General features: G+C 36.6%; 2 protein-coding genes across 21 annotated transcripts in view; both read right to left on the reverse strand.

Annotated features, from left to right (window-relative positions):
* Window positions 1–2,263: 2,263 nt before the first annotated feature.
* Window positions 2,264–8,975, reverse strand: LOC139626105 (complement factor H-related protein 1-like). The gene is made up of 9 exons (XM_071486319.1): window positions 8,786–8,975; window positions 7,358–7,540; window positions 5,974–6,156; window positions 5,640–5,834; window positions 5,315–5,494; window positions 4,570–4,734; window positions 3,713–3,880; window positions 3,078–3,257; window positions 2,264–2,559 (listed from the first exon to the last, which is right to left on the reverse strand). The coding sequence occupies exons 1-9, from the start codon at window positions 8,862–8,864 to the stop codon at window positions 2,375–2,377; spliced, it is 1,518 nt and encodes a 505-aa protein (XP_071342420.1). The 5' UTR covers window positions 8,865–8,975; the 3' UTR covers window positions 2,264–2,374.
* A 289-nt stretch (window positions 8,976–9,264) lies between these two features.
* cfh (complement factor H) overlaps window positions 9,265–21,810 on the reverse strand; it is an 81,598-nt gene continuing 69,052 nt past the window's right edge. For 8 of the 20 annotated variants that reach the window (XM_071486294.1, XM_071486293.1, XM_071486298.1 and 5 more), the window contains 5 exons: window positions 17,102–17,293; window positions 12,273–12,431; window positions 11,808–11,996; window positions 11,527–11,712; window positions 9,265–10,756 (listed from right to left, as the gene is read on the reverse strand). In XM_071486294.1, the coding sequence (XP_071342395.1) occupies window positions 10,737–10,756; window positions 11,527–11,712; window positions 11,808–11,996; window positions 12,273–12,431; window positions 17,102–17,293 (746 nt within the window). In that variant the 3' untranslated portion in view covers window positions 9,265–10,736. Of the gene's footprint in view, window positions 10,757–11,222; window positions 11,302–11,526; window positions 11,713–11,807; window positions 11,997–12,272; window positions 12,432–16,240; window positions 16,782–17,101; window positions 17,294–17,851; window positions 18,038–18,128; window positions 18,318–19,151; window positions 19,308–20,058; window positions 20,227–20,958; window positions 21,127–21,810 lie in introns of those variants that run through there. The other 12 variants (XM_071486291.1, XM_071486281.1, XM_071486290.1 and 9 more) reach the window with 9 other exon arrangements.

The raw sequence follows: 21,810 nt of genomic DNA on the forward strand, positions 1-21,810 counted from the left end.
ACTAAATGGTTAGTAAAGTTAGTCTTGCAGCTATTTGCTCCTAAACCAACCTGTGGGCTGCGAGGGTACAGAAAAAATTGCAAAAGAATGCTTATAAATGTTTTAAAATGAAATGATCTTTACAAACATTGAAAATGCCTTTGACAGCTTTTTTTCCTCGTATCCCATCATCCCGCCTATCAATGTGATAAACCAGTGATAGGAACCATATCTTACACTTGTTTGCTATCTCAGTCTGATTGTGCACTAAAAGGTTACATCCATGGCAAAAACTGAAGTATCAAAATGGATAGGTGGTTAGCAACAGGAAGAATTAAAAGGCAAGCGAGTCAAGAGACACTTGGTGAATTGACAAATGATTTCCCACCCCCTTAACCCCCTATCAAACTAAAGCTCCCCCTGCTTTCAGTTCAACACTGAATATTTGATCATTTTCATTAGAACGGATTATTTCTGTCTCTATTGTTATGGGGTCATATTTGGGCCACCAACATTTTCAAGTGGGCCATGACTTGGAAAAGGTTGGGAACCACTGTATTACATACAATTTGGGGCTAAAAGCAAAGGGATAACAAGAGATGTACTTCATCCTGAGGGCAACAGGAATGTGCGTAGCAGAAAATCATCCATCCACAAGTAGTCATTTTATTTAAAGATACAAATTTGAACCACTTGGTGGCACTACAGGAAAAATCAAGGTATCACTAAAGTCAGAAGGATTTACCTACAAAGGACTATAAATATGTGTAAAATTTTGTGCCAATCCATCCAGTTGATGTGAAGACATTTCATTAGATTGGTAGAAAACTTTGAACTGATGCTTAGGAAGCCAAGGATCACCAAAATCTGTAGGAATCCATAGCAATCTATTCAATAGTTGAACTCCAACAGCTCTCAACTTTAAGTTTTGTTGTAACTTCCACTCCACATCAGAGTTACAGCTGAATTTAAAAAACTATTTGTAATGGTTTTGCCGCTGGAAACAAGTAAGTACAGGTAAAAAACTTTCATCTTTAATATTAATATAATTATCTTTTATTGTGCCTAAAAAGAAAAAGATACATGAAATCACTGGACAGCATAGTTCACTAAATCATACAATCTTTAGTTATCCATGGTTCTCAGGTGAAATCACTTCCAGTCACTGAAAAAACTTACTGGCATGAGGATAGATGCATTACACATTCTTTAAGAATAATAGAGGCCATGTGCTTTAATCTGCATTGTCAGCTGTGAGACCTTATATTGACAGCTGTGTGCCTTTTCAAAATCATGTCCAAATCATGTCAGTTGAGTTCACTACAGGTCTTACCAAAGTGTAGAAACATCTCAATTGTCCCAATACTTATGTCAATGTTATATTTCAGTTTTTCCTGTCTGATAAATGCAAATTTTTTTTAAATTCAGTTTTTATATTATGGGCTATTGAGTGTAGATTGATGAGGGGGAAATGAATTTAAAGTATTTAAGCAGAAGTGGACCTAAAACAAAGTATGTTTTGTGATTAGTTTACTCCTATACTGTGCTTTGAAAATATATTTTTTTAAGAAATTAAGATGATTTCTTCTTTTATTACACAGTATTATTAAATTATATTTATATACACTATATACATTATATATACCACAGCATTTTGAAACCAAACAGAAACGGGAGGCCTATAAATGTGAATGACACTGACTGACTGAGTGAGTGATGAAGTTACACAATTGCTCAGCTGAATACGGTGTGACTGAGTGATGATGTTACACTGGTCAGTCGGCCAAGTGATGGAGTTTCCTCATTGGCTGTTGCTATTTCAAAATGAATAGCAGGTTTGACACTGCATACACTGACTTCTCAGACCCCTTTAGCCATTTTTTATTCTTTTCAAAAAGCACCTAGTGACATATTTTGAGAATTTTTGGACAAACTTTTGCTTTCTGTAGGGAATTACCAGTTTTGTCCTCATAGACTGTTTATAAAATGAGCGCGAGGTCAGACTTTCCTTCAGCAGGCAAGCCTCTCTACTACCTTTCTCTCTGACTGACCATTTTACAAGTTAATACAGCTGAAATCACAGAACTGTCTTTGTCTTTAACTTATGTGTTTGGTGACAAGTGACTGGTCAACATGTAGTCTGAATGGGCCACGTTTTAGTCACTAACAGCTTTATTGGGAATTCAGCTGTATTAAAATACTGTATATGTAAGCAAAGAGAGTATGAGAGAAACTGGCTGATGTTCAGTATTAATTAAACTAGATATGAGGCAGGAAACAGACAGAGATCATGTATGTTTTATTAAAATTTTGACAACATTAAAGTTGTTAAAGACTGAAGTTTGGTACATAACTGTGATAACTCTGCACTGTACATAACTTCCAGTTAACTAGTTTATTGGCAAGTGGGTATGAGAATAACACCACCATTACACCTCTGACGCAGTGGCACTGATCCGACAGGAACTCCTCTGGCACACCTGAACTCGATTACATCATCATGTGCAAAATATTTATTGTCAGTTGACTTTAAAGTAATGTTATGTTGTCTCATGTTGTCTTCATCCACAATGCAGGGTTCTGCAAGAGATAACAGGACAAATAGCGTTCTGTTGACAGCAGGAACGGGAACACAAGAACAACAATTGCTGCTAAACTCGCAAAGTTTCTTCAAGACTGGTGAGAAACTAGCTGTTAATGCTAATGTTGACTGTGTAGCAATAGCTCCTTATAGTGTCGATAATTCAATGATATGCTTTAGCACTGAGGTCACAGTAAGTGATGGTGTTGCACTGGAGCGCATTATATTCAGAGGTTTTGCATTATTTTGCCTTCCTCATGTATGTAAATGGGAAGAAGAAAAAAACCCTCTAATATACAGTAATGTGACACCAACAACAACCTGGACATTTCTGATGTCACCAAAACTTGAGCTTTGTAAGGATAGATGTTATTGGCAGGGTTGTTGGATTAGATTGTACAGGTGTATCTAATAAAGTGGACACTGACACTACATGATATAATATGACAATAAAAAAAATCATTGCATAGAAGGCCATATGAATTATTATTAGCTAAGACTGAGGACTGTAACTTACGTAGGCATCTTATGTGTCCGGTCCATGCTCCATCAAAACAGGTTCTGTAAGGCTCACCCTCCATAGTGTAGTAACTCTGACACATGTATTCAACCTGCTCTTTGTGGCTGTACTGGCTTTTCATGGTGTCCTTGATGTCTCCATTTTCAAGGGGTGGTGCTGACGCACAACCCACAGGCTCTAAAATGTATGGGTAGATACGGTGGAAGTTTTGATATTGAGCTTAAGAAAATTGGTAACAGAACAGCTAACAGATACTAACAAACCTAAGACCTCCACATCTTTTACTGTGTCATTGCTTTTCTTTAGAAAACCACTTTCTGCTCCAACAGCCCAGATTCTGTGTGGTTTTTCTTTGTAGTGATTCATTTTCTAATGATCTGAAGTAACTGTAACTGTTGTTGTATATTTTTTCATATGGTGTTGTCTTTTGATTTCCCTTGATAAAATGTTTGCATTGTTATATTAAAAAGACTAACAAAAAAAAAATGGGAGTCATGAAGCCATACTGGTTTGGTCGAGTCAAAGTTGAAAATATCTTTAATTGTGGAATAAGCACGAACAACAATAACTCACAAAGGGATGGACAAATAGTGTTTGTCCTTTTAACTGTATTATGTATTGTATTTTCTTACCTCTACATTGTGGAGACCCGATCCAACCATTTTGTCCACAGGTGATAGAAAAACGTCCCTCATAACCATTCTTGCAGGCATACTCAACCTGCTCACTGTACTTGTATGATTGCCGAGGGGTTCCAATAATTTCTGCATTTGAGAAATGTTTTCTGTCGCATCTTACCTCTGGAAAAAAAGAAATACGGAGACTGGTGACTGGCGAGTGGAAGCTGTGTTTTGTTTTCATATAAGAGTTTTTAAATGAGATTCAGATAGTAAATAGTCAGATCTTGTCTGACTGCATGTATTTCATCTCAAAGCTCCATTTGAAACAATTCCTCTGCCACTAATTGTGATTCTAAATTCCATTGCACATTGGTTATATGTACACTAGTCTTGAAATTATTCACAAACCTTCTGCAAAATGGACACAAAGAAAGCACTAAAGCAACACAAAGCTTATTTTTTTTGATTGTATCCATGATCTACTCAAAGTATCCACGAAGGCTGTGGTGAGGCATGTTGTCCACATTACAGGCTGAAGAGTGAACATATATCTATTCTGCTGTCTTTAGACCACTGTAGGGATTTCATCAGGTCAGAGGGAGGACTTTCATATAGCTATAATTGTCACAGCAGTTGTTTGTTTCATCCTTTTTGTGCTTACTTTAACTGTTTTCTCATTGACTGAACAGCAGGTTACTGTATCTGGCACTGACTTGGAGTTAATAAGTTTGACAGTTATGCTCAACATGGTCATTTATTACAATCTATGTTAAATGCATCCATGTAAAACCAGAAATAAACAGATAGAAAAAGACAAAATAGGACAAAGCAAAGCAAAAAGAAAAATAATGAGTTTTTCATTTCCTTACCTCTACAATATGAGTTTCCTGCCCAACCATCTTCCCTACAGGTTAGAGCAAAACTTCCTTCATAACCATCCTTGCAGACATAATTGACCTGTTCACCGAAGCGGTATTCATCCTTAATTCTGACAATGTCTGCATTCTGGATATCATGTCTGAGGCATGTTATTGCTGAAAAATGCAGATATTTAGATTCAGTTTAAGATATATGTCTCTGAAATTTTACCATTGCAGTAGAGTTAAGTAGATTTTAGCTTGTGCTGCAGCATTAAAAAAACAAACAAACAAAAAAAAAAAACATTCATTTAGAAAATTCAGTAGAAACTTTTCTTGACAGAAACATTGTTATTCATTGTTAGTCTGGACAATCTACATCCACAGAACAAAATATCTAAATGTACACAGTACAGAAATATGACAGTGTGGTCTATTGGCTTGTTAATTGTGTGAGTAAGAACTTTAAAGTTGTAGCAGCCATTGAGAAATTTCTGGTTATTTGAAGCTTGACAAATATTGTTCCTGATGTTGTGACTTTCTGAATGTGATTACACCATAACACCATTAACACCATAGACTGGGACCAGGACAGATTAAAAATATACTGAAGTAATAGTTCTTCATTTCTGGGATTTTGTTTTTGGTGGAAAACAGGAGTTAGATTAAAAAACATTGATCCTGACTTGAGCACTTTCATGAATATGGATAGAAAATGAACAGTCATAACATTTACACAAGGTTAATCTCACAGTACCTTGACAAAGTGGATCTGGTTTCCATCCCTCTCTGGTGCATGTAGCCTTGGTGACACCATCTGTCCTCTTGAAGCCTGACTTACATGAATATCTTACAGTATCCCCCAACGTTATTTGTTGTCCCCAGTAGGTGTCCCAGTCTCTCAAATATCGGTCTCGTGGATTGAGGCATATGAACTCTGGAATAAGAGAGACTTGTTTATCTCAAGTAATCAAGATAAGATTGATAACAATCATCACATGTTGATGAAGAACCAGAAACAATCTCAATGATGATGATGTGTCTGTGGACACAGTCTGTCTAAAGCCCATGGAGTTTCATACTGTTGCAGGTTGGTGTTAAGCTCCACTTTCCGTTGTTTCTGCATGTAATTTCTGCTGAGGTGTCTTGAGGGCGAGAAATCCAGTACTTCTCTCTACACATTACTCTTAATGTTTCACCAGGTGAAAACACATTTCTGTAAGGAGGGTCATAACTGGTTCCTTCAGTTGCCGGCAGTGACAGTTTACATGTTACTTCTGCATTTGTTGTGAAACAAAACATATTTCCAGTTAGTTTTTTGTAACAAGACAACAATGATATCAATCCATACAGTGCCAGTTTTCAGCTGTAAGGGTGATGTAACCAATAAATTTGGATCACAGAGTTTATACTTACGTTCACATGCTGGAGTGGGGCTCCACTCTGCTCTTATACCTATTTTTGTGCATGTTGGAAGTCTCTCCTCAGTGGGCTTATAGTGTCGATTGCACTTATATTCCAGGAATTCATGTTGTTTGTACACTTGGATATCTCCAACCACATACCCATTTTCAATCACAGGTGGTGAACATCTGACCTCTGTTGAGGAGAAACACAAAACCATGACATCTGTGCATGAAAAGCTGAATTAACAGTAAGCACTGATTAACCCGATGTGAATGAGTGGCCCATGGTTTTCCAACATATAAGGAGACACCAAACAAATTCCTTGTATGTGGAAAAACCTACTTGGCAACAAACCAGATTCTGATTCTGAGTTTGCAACATCCCCTGTTTGAAAGCAGCTGGTGATAAAGCAAAAATCCATGAATAAAAGTACCACTAGAAACATTTTAGAGTGAAACAGAGGAGTGATTGACTTTGCTTTGATGGCAAACAGTAGTAAAATAAACACCTTTTCAGTGATAATTGTAATTGTTTTATTAAAGTTCCACCTTTTCGAATAAAGTTAAATTTTTAGCACCAAATTTTATATTTATATAAGTATGAGTGAGGTAAAATGATATCTAGTTTTATGTTTTGTCTAGATGGGACAACAGGTTTCCTCAGAGGGAAAAATAAGAGAAATATTTTTATGGAATTCCTCTTTATGTATTTGACTCTTCTCTCACTGAAAAAATAAGATGTGATATGAGGTCACGTGCTGGACTATTTCTTGGTCGGGCTCAGTGAGTTCGTCACAGCAACCTCACAGTGTAAAAAAAACATTGTTATCCCTAGACGGAGCCAAGTTTACAGTCTTTGTGCTAAGCTAAGCTAAGCTAACTGTCTGCTAGCTGCAATGTCATGTTGAATAGGCAGATGTGAGACAACCACTTTATTTCCCAAAAGAACTATTCATTTATGATATTTGATTTTCCAGGTCCATGTAGATCATTCAGAAGGCTTTAGCAGTTCATTGTCATTTTAGTTTATTACTGTATTATTATGAGTCTGTTTGAATTTAGGTTTAGCCTAAATGTGACTACCTGGAAAAATGTCATAACATCTGAAGCACACTGGAAATTTGGGGTTTTTGGGTCAAACATGCCCCTGTACTTTTAGAGAGGGGGCATTTCACATAATCCCTGGTGGTCTGCTGATGGTCTCAGCTCAACAAGCTGCAGTGTGATGCAGCCTCTGACTATGTGATCTCTAACCGATTTCTGTTGGGTGTTAGGGTGATGGGGGCCAGTAGGTGGTTAGTGTGCGATTAATAGTGGCTGATGGTGTTTTATGCATGTATGTGTGTTTCTGTCTTCCCCTTTCCCTCTCTTTTCTTCCTTTCAACCTGTTGTACCTCCACATGTTGGAACGTCTTCGCTCCATTGTCCACGTTCATTGCAATAGATCACTTGTGACCCAATTAGGGGTTCACCACGGGACTTGCAGCGAAATCGAAGCACGCTGCCAATGGTTGCTTCCTCTGGGTTCCCAATCACCTGAACATTATTGTCCACGTGAATCACTGGGCAGCGTTGGGCTGGAATGAAAAACATGATCGAAAAAAATTAAATGGATGAAAATATAATGATGTGATTGTAAAATACCAGACAACATATTTAATTTAAAGATTTTATTTTAAGTCTCCAAGGTCTATGGGCAACATTTCTTATGTTTAAAAAGACAAATAACTGCTGTTGCAATGAAAACCATAGACTGGTACCAGGACAGATAATGAAGTGGCTAGACTGGAAGGACTTTTAGTTCCTGATTTAGCGCCAGAGTTTTGCAGCTTTTTGTCTCTGTGACTTCATTGTGGAAACCAGCCATAAAAACATCTATTCCAACTGGATGAAAAGCCCTCTTCCCAACTTCCACATGGCCAGAAAATTAACAATAATGACATTAACACAGGGTTAAAGGAGGAGTAAGCAAAGCATAACTTCAACAGCAGCAGTAACTTCTACTTTACTGTCAGTGATACATGGAGCAACATCTTTTTGTTGATTGTAAATTCTAAAAGAAAAAGGAATAAAATACACGGCAGGCTCATATCTCTGAGGTTATTTAGACTTTCTTTTTACTATAGTGTAATTCCACAAAAGAGCACATGTGGCATGAGTAATGGTCCACAGCCCAAGGGAAATAATGTGAGGGCTGCTGTTGCCAGTAAAATATTTTCGCATTAAATTGGCCGGGTAATATCTCTGATGTTATGAGTGTTCCATTGCTATCATGGTATTGTATCAAATCACAAATAACTAAAGGAAAATGTATTATGCTCTTGACTAATTTTCCGTAGTGTTAACATTTTAACTGCAAAGATACATTTTGGTTAAAAAAACTCATAGTCCTTCAATTTGGCTTAAAACTTTGAGGGCATATCCAGAAAATCTTGATCAAATGATTATTTTGCGTCTCAGCAGGAGTTATTCAATTATTTTGTTTTCCCTTCGCAAGCAAAGGCAGATTCAGGCCATTTTACAGCCTTATCCATGGAAGGACAAGGATGGACCTTATATGAAAGCAGAAGGCATCTCATTTTGCACCTCTTTGGAATTTGAAAGAGTTCAACAGATTTGTTCTGTAATAATCTGACAAGCAACTTCAACCCTGCCATTCCAGATAAATCGCAGATAAAAATATTCCCCTGTGTTAATGTTGAGAAATTTTTATTTTATTCAGATTAGGGATTTAGGAAAATCAGTTGCACAATGCACAATTGTCTTTTTCTAACTGCAGTTCAACCACAGAGAAACTGGAGGTGTAATGTGATGTCCCTTACCATTCTGCTGTAAAGATTCATCCACATTCAGCCACAGCATAAAAAGCCAAAGTAGGTGAGAGAGTCTCATTGTGAACATCCAGGGATTGCAGTATTTAGGAATTATTCTGAAGTATTTGTGTCTGAGGTACTGCTTTTCTCCTTGAAGTTATACGGATCAGATTGAAGTATTTCTGTGAAGTGCAAATGCAAACATCTGCAAAGCAAACATTGTCAGGAAAATGGACACCACTCCCCAAACCCTCCCTTCACCTCTCCCTCTCTTTCTCTTTCACACACGCACGCACACACAAAAACATGCACACACACACACAAAATGATTTTTATGCAATAATTGCAACCCATATTTCTTAAGACAAACTCATATACACCTGCACTGAAAATAGTTTTCAACTGTTAAAACAAATATATTTATGTCACAACTTCACAGAGCAATGACTGAGAATATATATATTGAAATAAACAGTATTTTTGCAATATTGCTCTAATGAAGTGTTTAATATCAACATTCAAACATGGATTTACTTGCATGTAAACTTGCATGCAAGACAGTTTGCTCTATTTAGCTTTGTGCTTGACAGTAAAATATGTTGTCATTTATATTGAAACACATAAAGAAACAAGAATATAAATAAAATTTGTTTTTTTTGTGTTTTGTAATTTACTGGTTATATTTTTTGAACCAAATTTTATTCAATGTACATATCATACAACTTGGAGGAAATCCTTATACACTTACACTTATTTTGAACTTGTTTTGTTCATGTCTGTTTCACACATTATGATGTAGGTCTTCTTTATTATAATGAGGAATCCTGATACAGTAACTTGAGGAGCACATTATCCAGTATCACACCACTCATACAAATAAATTTACAATCCTATAACTGTAGCATTTGTTAAGTCAAGGTCACATGACGCCATGTGTGAAGGTAACTCATGACACATGGCAAAGCTCCAGAGAATTTCACAGACACATCTTTTGTGCAATAACAATCAATTTATAGACCCTCCATCATGTATTTCTTTGGTATCCTGTTATATTGATATATTAAATGCTACTGACTTGACAGAACTTAATCTGGGAGCAATTAGTCGTAGTTAATTTGAGGAAAAATTTATGGTAAATCAAATTAAATTTGACCTCACAGGTTGGTCCAGGGAAGTCTCCATAAAATCATCACATTAAACAATCTGTCACATACACAGCAGCATTAAGGCAAACATCAACTGCTTTGCTGGAACCAAGCATCAGACTGTCCATGACAACTTCAAGCTGACTTTGAATAAGAATATAGAATTTAAAGCTCAATGTCTTATATAATTGTGAGTATCTGAGTATCTGCTGATGACTCAAACCTTTCTGTCCAGTTTGATGACCGCATTAAATATGGCATGTAGCGATAGTGTTGACACTGCAGGACAAAGTCCATTGTAAAGAACATTCTGGGGAATAATCAGTCAGTTAAGTAATTTGATTAGATTTTTTTTTTTTACCATTTACTTTAACTTTAATGATTCATCCTTTCAACGCTGCTGAGGAAATTTCCAATTTGAATTCCTGAATAAACAGGTCACTGTCACTTGTTTTTCTTAATTTTAGGACATTGTGTTGACCTACATACATCCTCAACCTGCTACTTGCCAAACCCCCATTCTCACCCCTAACATATGCTAAATATGCTAAATTTGGAGAACGGCCCAATTCGGAAAATACAAATGGAATATGTTGTTTTTATGACCCATATCAAATTCTGAATATTGTTTTATTCAGAATAATAATGGAATTCTAGTGTGCATATAAATGTACCAAATATTGCCCTTTTCAACAGTTGTATGTATGTATTATATGTATCAGGATCATGTATTGTATAATCATGACATCAGGATGAATAATGCACATGAAAAGTAATTTTCTGGAGACGTCTTTGGACCTTGAGAAAAATCTGCATCACCGTTCCAGAGTGGGAGCTGCGGGAGAGGATTTCTTTGTTCAGTATCACATCTCAACAAACAGTGGGTATAAATCATGTACCCTATTTTATGTAACCAGTATAGTGTTTGCAGTTAAACAAAGCTGTTACGTTTTACTCTGAGCTGAAGGACATGCACCTTTGTCTTTGACCACAACAGTTTTCAACTACATCCTCGATGACCGCATTAAATATGGCATGTAGCAATAGTGTTGACACTGCAGGACAAAGTCCATTGTAAAGAACATTCTGGAACATTCTGAACATTGACCATATACTAGATTTTAAATGAATGATTTACCTGTATTTGTACTTGTACCTCCTCCTTCATTTCTTTATGAAATATTTAAGTGTAATGTGTAAGTGAAATATGTAATATGTAAGACTGAGATATTGGTATGTATATTGCACTGGTGATCAACAGGCCAGATATTAGTTGTGAGGATTGTTTGGTGTTTGCACACCTGAAGCTGGTGAATGAAGATGGCAGGGCCATCCATAGGAGACATCATGTTTCAGTGCTTTCAAACTTTCAGTATTTTGCTGTAAAACGACATGGAATTGATTTGCAGCTTCTTGTAAAGGACTTAATAAAAGGTCTGATCACACACCAAGATGTGGAAATTTAGTTTAGTAATGATATAATTTTGCGAAATTTTGAGTTTTGTTTCTTGACTTTGTTCTATATTGTGGACTGTTCTGTTGTAAACTAGAGTCTTCTTAAAGCTTTCTGCAAGTTATTTTGTAAATGCTTTTGGATGTACGTGCCTGCACATGTAATGTTCCTCTCCTCCCATTTTCCATTGTTGCATGTAATTGTGGCATCTCCCTCCAATATATAATTTTCACGGCAGTGATAAGTTACTTCAGAGCCAGACAAGTATTCCCTCTGAGGGGAAGTCACAACAACGGCATTCTCAACTTTGGGTGGGGCACTGCAGTGACTGGCAATAGCTGAAAGAGATGAAAACATGTTCAGTGTTATCTTATACCCTGTAATCTCTTTATATATGCCTACATCGGATAAAAGAAGACTGAGGATGACTCACATGCACAGATTGTTTTGAGTGGTGTTCCATTTAACTGCCATTTTCCCTTGCGACATGTTATGTGATCAATCTGAGCGATGTATCCTTCCTCACAAATAATCGGGACTCTTTCACCTTGCCTATAATTATTACGTTCGGATGCCAATTTCCTATGAGGAATCAAAGGAAGTTCCCCACACTTGCTTTTCTCTAGAGATGACACAATAACAAATAATTAGGTTTAAACATTTTTACAAAAAAATTATGTTAGCAATAAATAAACAACTCTTCATTCAAAATTATCTTTCTATTTTATAAAAATCGAGTTTGAATAAAATTGAAATAACAAATAATATATTCATGTAGCCTGTTTCAAAATGTCCTGTGGCTGGGGTCATACCAAAATATTGATATTTTACATTGACAAGCCACTGTGGTCAATTTACTTTATGCTGGTTACAACTAGACCTGTAAGGCATTAATTACCAATGCATTGTTCAAGTCCAGACCAGATGCCGTCATTACACGTGGCTTCACCCCACCAACCTTTACTCACAAGCTTATAACCTTCTTCACAGGTATAGTACAGTGTCTCATTGTATGGGCCAACTATAAATCCATGTGGGACATTGGGTTTTGCACATGCTGTATGAATTAAAGACAGAAAAAAGTTACATCCAGTGAGCATCAGTCATCATTACATTGGTGAAGCCTTAACATTAACTTTTAGTGCCACCAGTATGGCAACATTTCAGTTTAGCCTATTCCAGTAGTTTGGTTTTTGACTAATTACCTGAGAACTAATGACCAAATGAAATTCACATTAACCACAACCGTACTTTGTGTGCAGTGACAATCAGAATATAATATAATTAGAATATAAGATAATGTTAGAAAGCTAACACACTAAACACACCTGCTGTACATAAACATGTTAGCATTGTCATTTTGGGCATGTTAGCTTGCTGGCATTAGCAGTTAGGTCAAAGAACAGCCTAACAATAACTCTGGAATGGCTGGAGATGATGTCTTTTTAAAACTAAAGAGAAAACTGTTGTGATGAAGTGGAACTCTCCTTTTTGTTTTGCAGTGTAGAAAAATCTGCATTTGGACCAATTAGGAAGACATTTCGCCTCTCATACAAGAGGCTTCTTCAGCTCTAAAGACCAGTGTGGAAAACCCAGGTATTTAACCCTAGGTGGGGACAAACACCTTGGAGGTTGTCCTGAGAGTCGTTGACTAGCCATCATGTGAGTTAACCCCCATTCACACCTGGAGCCATGTGACTTTAACGAGTCACATGATACAGGGGGGGGGGGGGGGGGGGGGGGGGGGGGCAAAGACTCTGTTTTGAGTCACACCTTGGCGCATGTGACGCTAACAACTCACATGATGGCTAGTCAACGACTCTCAGGGCCACCTCCAAGGTGTTTGTCCCCACCTAGGGTTAAATAACTGGGTTTACCACACTGCTCTTTAGAACTGAAGAAGCCTCTTGTATGAGAGAAACATCTTCAAGAATCAAAAGAAGTCCAGTTGCCTTCAACTTCAGCACTTAATGACTACGATGACCTGGATGACTGAGAACCTTCACGGACACTTGTGTTGTAAACCTACATGGGTGCAGACAGGTGATGAAGAACACAAACTTTTTCTCTATGCAGATGATGTTTTATTGAGAACTAGTGACCCTGCATTTGTGGATCCAGAATTTTGTACAATTCTAAACTCATATTCTAAGTGGATAACTGGATATGAAATTGACTGGTTTAAATCAGAAGCCATGCCACTATCAAAGATGTGCCCTCATATAGTACTGTAATTTTGAATAAATCTAATTTGATCAATGACAATGGTGAACAAAACTATTGGAATTGCTTTCAGAGTGATGTGTTGAACGACAGAGACACTGACAGCCAAACATCAAACAACTGACATCAAAAATACATATGAATTCACAGGCAAACTTTATTTGTTGTACGGTCTGAATTCCGGTCCAATTACCTTGGCTACAGACTAAAGTAAAACATTTTTTGCTGTTGCTGCATTCATATTGAACTCGTTCGTGGTGGGTATAATTCTCCTTTTTATTGCGTGTAATGTATGCATTACTGATGTTAAGTTTTTTACATCGTTTGTCTGAAAGAAATTAATAGAAATTATTCAAAAGCAATACTTTACTATGAAGTACACTGATATACACATATACATGTTTTACTGTAAAAAAAAAATTCACATGCAGTTCATATTTCATGTGTAATTTGTTTCTAATTTCCTGCATCTCCTGACTAGTTCTTTATCTACAGAAGTAAAGTTCTTCCTCTTGTCTCATCTCATGTCCCGCAGTGAGCACATTAATATGGAACATTTACCAATCCTTTAAAAATATAAAGTCCTTTAAAAGTATAAAATGCTTTGCCAGTTTTACCAAATTGTAAAGATGGAAATGAGGCATTCCTCCACAGATGGAGCAACAGAAGTATTAAAGACAGCTGCATTCCAGCAAGCAGCTGTGCAGCGACAAATAAGAGTCCAGCTGAGGCTAAGTCCTATGACTGCTCTCTGTGCAAAATTCCTGTGTGTTTATCTCCAGTTGCAGTCCTCAGGGTGCACTGAGGGTCACAACATGGACTGCCCAGTGGGACTGCACAAGGCAGTATGAACACAGTATGACACATGGCGAAACACGCAGGAACACACTGTTCATATGTTTACCTGAAAGCTCCAGAAAAGTTGTGCAACAACAATCAGTTCATAGACCCTTCATCGTGTATTTCTTTGGTTTCCTATTAGCTTCATTTATATAATGCAGCAAATGAGGCCACTTTTTGTCCACTTCACTAAGGCCACTGGAAAAGAGAGCATACCTCTATTCTGACTTGACAAAACTCAATCTGGGAGGAATTTATCAAACTTTATGATAAATTAAATTTGACCTGACAGGTTGGTCCAGGGAAATTTCAGTCAGAAACATCACATTAAACAATCTATCATCTACACAGCAGCATTAAGGCAAACATAAACCAGACTGGTTCATGACAAACTCGAGCCAACTTTGCATAAGGACATAGACTTTAAAGCTCAATGTCTTATATGACTGTGAGTATCTGCTGATGACCACAGTAAATGTGGCATGTGGCAATAGTGTTGACACTGCAGTACTAAGTCCACTGCAAAAATCTTTCGGGGGAACAATTAGTAAGTCACGTAATTTGGTTTGATTTTTGATTATTCCATTTTCTTAAACTTTAATGATTCATTCTTAAAAGTACATTCAACGCTGCTGAGGAAATTTCAGGTTTGAAATCCTGAAAAACACGTCACTGTCACTTGTTCTTCTTAATTTGAGGAAATATATTCATCCTAAACCTGATATTTGCCGAACCCCCATTCCAACCCTTAACTTACTTACCTTAAACTTAATTCTAACTGTAACCAAAAACTTAGAATTAACCTTTAAAACCAAAAAGTAAAAGCCCCACAATGTCACTGGGCAGACAAGTTACAGAGGGGAGATGAAAATCTATAAACCTTCCATGTATAAGGTGAACAATACAGTTAAAAATGCATTAAGTTAAGTAAACCAGATTTAAATCAACAATACTTTTGTTTGTATAAACACTACAGTTCCAAGTATCAAAATGTATGTAGAACCTAAAACACATTTAAATAATAATAATAATAATAATAATAATAATAATAATAATAATAATAATAATAATAATAATAATAATAATAACAACAACAACAACAATAATAACAACAACAACAACAACAACAACAACAACAACAACAACAACAACAACAACAATAATAATAATAATTTTATATTATGTAATTTAATTTTTGTGGAATGTTTTTAAAGATTTGCAACAGACATTGAAATAAGAATTTAAGATTTATTATTATTATTATTATGTTTTAATTGGTTGTCATTTTAATGCCGGCATCAAAATGCTTTCACCTTTAAGTTTTGTTGCAAATTTGGCCATAATTAAAAAAAAAAAAAAAAAAAAATCTTATATTGACATCAATTTGATTCATTTGTTAAAAGCTAATTTCTCTTCCTTGTAAAACAGTGCATAACAGGCGCACCATGGTATTGAGAGAGACCACTGTCACAGAATAATTAATACTAAGCTGAAATCTACTATTGAAAAGCTGAAGCCACAATTGATTTTTGTTATGCTTTACCTCAAAACCTTACCTTAAACCCATTTAAATAAAGCTTGGTTTCAGAATAAAAATACTGAATAAAACCAACAAGTAAAGTTTTTTCATTATGTTCTCCTCTTTTATTCAGTATGCCAAAGCTTTATAATATCAGACCACTTATCACACAAATGATTGTTAGATTCAGTCATTCAGTACAGCCTAGTTATAGCGGATCATGTATGTAGGTATGAATAATGTGTGTTCCGACTGAACAACCAAAGCAAATACACATAGAAGGGTTTTTTTTTTTTTTTTTTTTTTTTTTTTTTACTGAGACTTCTTTGGACCTTGATGAAAATCAGCATCACCATCCCTGAGTGGCAGCTGTGGGAGAAGATTTCTGTGTTCAGTATCACATTGCAACATACAGTGGGTGAAAATCATGCATCCAGCTCTATCTAACCTGTATAGTTTTTGCAGTTAAACGTTTAAGGTATTTTGATTTACTCTGAGATGACAAATATAAAAGACATGTGTCTTTGTCTTGTATGATACATGTTTTATATTTTCATGTTTTGTTACTTTTGTATATTGTATATTGTATATTGTATAGTGTATTTTAAGTGTCACAATGACGTAAGCACTCTTTTTTAGATTAAGTCAAAGTGTCCCATTTCCTCTGTCAATCACACACTGGGTCTTTTATATTGGTATATACAATATTACATTATGTTAAATAGGATATTTTTGATTTAAAGAAAATTCCATACCATCCTTATTCCTGGGTAATTTGCAACAAGATGTAATTTAAAAACTTTGAAAGTAATCATCCAAATGTTCCTACAGACAAAGCATCTGAATAGCAGTAAGTTTAATTTGCAATCTCTTTGTGACATGCCAACAGTAATCCAGTGTCTCATTTAATATGTGAAATGATTTTACATTACACTACACATGAGAGCTGTTTTGAAATTGTCCCAAAGCTGAAGCTGAATTAGCTCTGGCTTTGTCTTTTAAAGCCAAGCCCCCCCCAAATTATAATTCCTTTTTTCTCCCTTTACATCTATAATGGCATTCAGAATCTTGAAACTCAGGTTTAAAACAGGAGTCTTCTTAAGGCTTTCTGTGAGTAACTTTGAAATGCTTTTGGGTATACGTACGTGTGCGGCTACATGAAAACCCTCTCCACCTCCATCTTCCATTGGTGCATGTAATTGTGGCCTGTCCCCTCCCTGTATAATTATCACGGCAACTGTAAGTTACTTCAGAGCCAGACGAGTATTCGTCCCGAGCTGAGGTCACAATATCAGCATTTTCAACATCAGGTGGAGGCCCACAGGGATTGCCAGCTTCTGAAAGAGATGGAAACATCTTCAGTGTTAGGTTATACCCTGTAATCTCTTTATAAATGCCTTCATCTGATAGGATGAGACTGAGGATGACTTGTATGCACGGAAATAATTGGGACACTTTTTCCTTGCTCATTATTATTATGGTGAGATCTTACTTCTGCAATAGGAAGTTCTCTACCCCTGCTCCCCACTAGAGTTGTTAAAATAACAATAAATAAGCAAAAGTTCTCTATTCAAAGTTATAGTACATCGGGGCTGCCACTTTTTCAAAAAATCTAGTTTGAATAAAATTGACCTAACACATAATTCTTTTACTCATGTAATATGCTGACGGTAACCTGGTGTCTCATATAATATCTGAAAAGATTTCACTTCATCCTACACAAATTTTTGAAGCTGAATTAGCTTTGGCTGAATTTTAAAATGCATTTTTACACAGACCAGAGACTGGGGGTTTTGTTGTCCATTTTTTATACAGTGTAGTTGTACTACAGTACAGAGTGATCTCTTCGTGAGTAGTATGTTGAGTGAGTTTGAAATGCTTTTGGGTATACGTACGTGTACACGCAGTGGTAACCTCCTCCCAACTTCCATTGTCGCATGTAATCGTGGCGTCTCCCTTAATTGTATAATGATCACGGCACCTGTAAGTTACATCAGAGCCAGATGCGTATTCCTTCTGAGGTGAAGTCTCAACAATAGCATTTTCAACTTTAGGTGGAGGACTGCATGGTCTGACGTTAGCTGAAAGGGATGAAAACATTTTCAGTGTGTTTGGTTATACCCTGCAATCTCTTCATAAATGCCTTAATCTGATAGAATAGGACAGACTCACGGGCACAGATGTCTTTGAGTGATTCTGCATCATAATTCCATTTCCCCTCAAGACACGTTAAGGTCTCAATCTGAGCAGTGTATCCTTCCTCACAAATTATCTGGACACTAGCACCTTTCTCATAATCATCACGTCCAGATGTCACTTTCATGTTAGGAATCACAGGAAGTTTTCCACAGCTGCTTTCCTCTACAGGTGACACAATAAAAAACAATTAGGTCTGAATATTGTTACAAAAATAATTTTAGCAATATAAACAAAATGTCTGCATTCAAAAATATCCTGCATCCGCAATGCCACTTTATCACAAAAACAAAACAAAAAAACCAACAACATATCATTCAATCATGTGGCCTGTTCCAAAATGTGCTGTGGCTGGGCTGATATCACATTTCGCTTAGTACGAGGAATGGTACAAGGTGCATTGGCTGCCAGTGTACAGTCTGTTTGTGTTAGTGGGTGGGACTGAGCTCTCTTTCAAGAAATGGTGATTATTTATATCCTTGTTTTTATAACGGCATTGCAAAAATACTGTACTGGCTGGAATATAAGAAGATTTCTTCTTCAGGAAATTAGGTTTGAAAGAGTGAGGGTTGTCTTATATTATATATAAGACAATGTGTCAACAACATCAGATATTCTTGTTGAATGGGGAGAATACCAATGCAGCATGGTCTTCGACAGAGACTGTTGTTACACAAATGTGGGTTTTATGTATTGTTGTATTTCATGTTTAACTTATATGAGAGAAAAGGCTTCAGTGATGAGTCAGGTGATTAGACCGTCTGTCTAGTCAGGATCGTCCTACGTTCAGGCCAATATCGCGATACAAGCAGCAGAGAGAGAGGGATACTGATTGGATACAGTGAGTTCAAGAACATTAGGCAGCAAACAAATGGTTAAATTAAAACTTTGTTTCACCTTCTAAATTAAAATGCTGATATTCTACATTGACAAGCCTCCGTGGTCAATTTGCTTGATGCTGGTTAGAAGTAAACCTGTAAGGCATTAAATATTCATTACCGATGCATCGCACAAACTCAATCGCTGGGTCTCCACATTTGGCTCCACCCCACCAGCCTGTGGTCTTAAGCTTATAACCTTCTTCACAGGTGTAGTACAGTGTGTCATTGTACGGACCAACTACAAATCCATGTGGAAGTATGGGTTTTCGACATTCTGTAGAAATTAAAGACAGAAGAGCATCGGCCAAATGATGGAACAACACATTCTTAGCCATGCTAATGCTAAGGCTCGAGGGACGACAGTGTCAGTGTGTTGATTCACCACTTTGCTGCAGACGGAAATATTTTATTGTGGTGCTCAGAAGATAAATCCTAATAACTTTGGTGAATCCTTGATTTTTGTTATAGTGCCACCAGCAGGTCAAAGTTTGCACCCACTTTACGGATGCACACAAAATTTTGCACAGACTTTCATGGTCCCCAGTGGATGACTCCTGTCTCGTCTTGTCTCATCTCATATCCCGCAGTGCTCCAGAATGAGCACATCAACGTGGAACATTTACCAATCCTCTCAAAATATAAACTTGTGCAACCTTTAAAAATATAAAATGCAAGGCCACTTTTGCCAATGAGGCACTGACCTGTTGCCCCCAGTATCACTTAATAAAGAAATAAGTTTGAAATGATGCAAGAGCAGAATAATAAAATGATAAGATGCATCCTCAAGAAAACTGGTTGGAAAAAAAAAACAGGTAACCACACCTTTTCCTGTGTCACTGCTATTCCTTGAAAAGATTATTTGAGGTATTTACTCTTTGAGATTAATTTCCTAATAATCTGAAGTAACTGTAACTGTTTTATGATGTTCAAATTGATTGAGAGCCACTAAGCTCAGCAGGTTTGGGCATGAACAATAGTAGATTACAAAATGAAGGAAAAACAGTGTTTGTATTATAGTTTCTTACCTCTACATTCTTGAGACCCGATCCAACCATTTTGTCCACAGGTGATAGAAAAACGTCCCTCAAAACCATCCTTGCAGACGTACTCAACCTGCTCATTGTACTTGTATGATGACTTAGCTCCTCCAATAGTTTCTGCATTTTGGTAACGCTTTTGAGGGCATGTTACCTCTGGAAAATAAAAAACAGTAGCGACTGGTGACTGGCAAGTGTGAGCTGCATTTTGTTTTCACATAACACTTTTTAAATCAGATTCAGATAGTTCAGTTCCTTAAATTATTATGGTGTTTTATCTAATAAAACAGTATATCAGGATTGGAGTTTCCTTTCAGGTGTCTATAAAATCACATTTTGAAACTATTTCATGTCTTCAGGGAAGTAAAGTACTTCGCCTTGTCTCATCTCATATCCCGCAGTGCTCCAGAATGAGCACATTAACATGGAACATTTACCAATCCCCTCAAAATATAAACTTGTGCAACCTTTAAAAATGTATAATGTGAGGCAGACCAATTGTAAAGATGGAAATGAGGCATTGCCCTTTTGTCCCAGTATCATTTTCTAAATAAATCAGTTTGAAATGCTGCAAGAGTTGAATAATAAAATAAAAGATGCTTGCAGCAACAGGTAACAGATGCTTTCAAAAACATCAGACCTCCACACATTTTACTGTCAATGCCATTCTTTAGAAAACCAGGTTTTGCTCCAACATCACAGATTCTCTGTTGTTTATACTCATTGAGATTCATTTCCTAATAATCTGAAGTAAGTGAAACTGTTTTACAGTGTTTGGAAGTTAAAAACATCTTTAACTGTGGGGTAAGCGTGAACAATAACAGTTAACAAAGGGAAGGAAAAAACAGTGTAGTCCTTTCAACTGTATTATGTATTGTATTTTCTTACCTCTACATTGTGGAGACCCGGTCCAACCATCTTGTCCACAGGTGATAGAAAAACGTCCCTCATAACCATTCTGGCAGAGATACTCAACCTGCTCATTGTACTTATATGATGTCTTAGCTTTTCCAATAATTTCTGCTTCTGAATAATATATTTCATCACATGTTACTTCTGGGAAAAAAAACAAACCAAAAAAAAAAAACCAGTAGCGACTGGTGACTGGCAAGTGTGAGCTGCATTTTGTTTTCACATAAGACTTTTAAAATCAGATTCTGATTATGCTGCAGACAACCCTGGCCACATGAGAGCTTTTAGATCGGATTCAGATAGTTCAGTTCCTTAAAATATTCAGATATTTCATCGAATAAAAAGTAGAGACATAAAATACAAAACATAAAATAAGCAAAATGTTCCAAATTATAAAAGGTATTGGTTATATGGAATGGTTCATATGTATGTGTGAAATATCCTGACTCATTTTGTCCAGAATGATCTCTCCACCCTCTAAACTGTGTCCTCTTTACAAAGAAGACATTCTTGCATTTTACACCTCATTGCAAAGAAGAAAATACAGATGCCATTATTCAGGGTGTAACAGCTGTAACTGCATGTGTCACAACTCAAAGCTCTCAGGACGTACATTTTAAATAATTCCTCTGTGACTCATTGTGATTCTAAACTCCACGGCACATTGGTTATATGTGTTACCTCAGGGAAGTAAAGTACTTCGCCTCGTCTCATCTCATATCCCGCAGTGCTCCAGAATGAGCACATTAACATGGAACATTTACCAATCCCCTCAAAATATAAACTTGTGAACAAAACAAAGTTTTCTGTTGCATCTTACCTCTGGAA

Source organism: Trachinotus anak, unplaced genomic scaffold (genome assembly GCF_046630095.1).
Source record: "Trachinotus anak isolate AG129_WGS33_773 ecotype Australia unplaced genomic scaffold, CSIRO_AGI_Tana_v1 ptg000010l, whole genome shotgun sequence".
Lineage (NCBI taxonomy): Eukaryota > Metazoa > Chordata > Actinopteri > Carangiformes > Carangidae > Trachinotus > Trachinotus anak.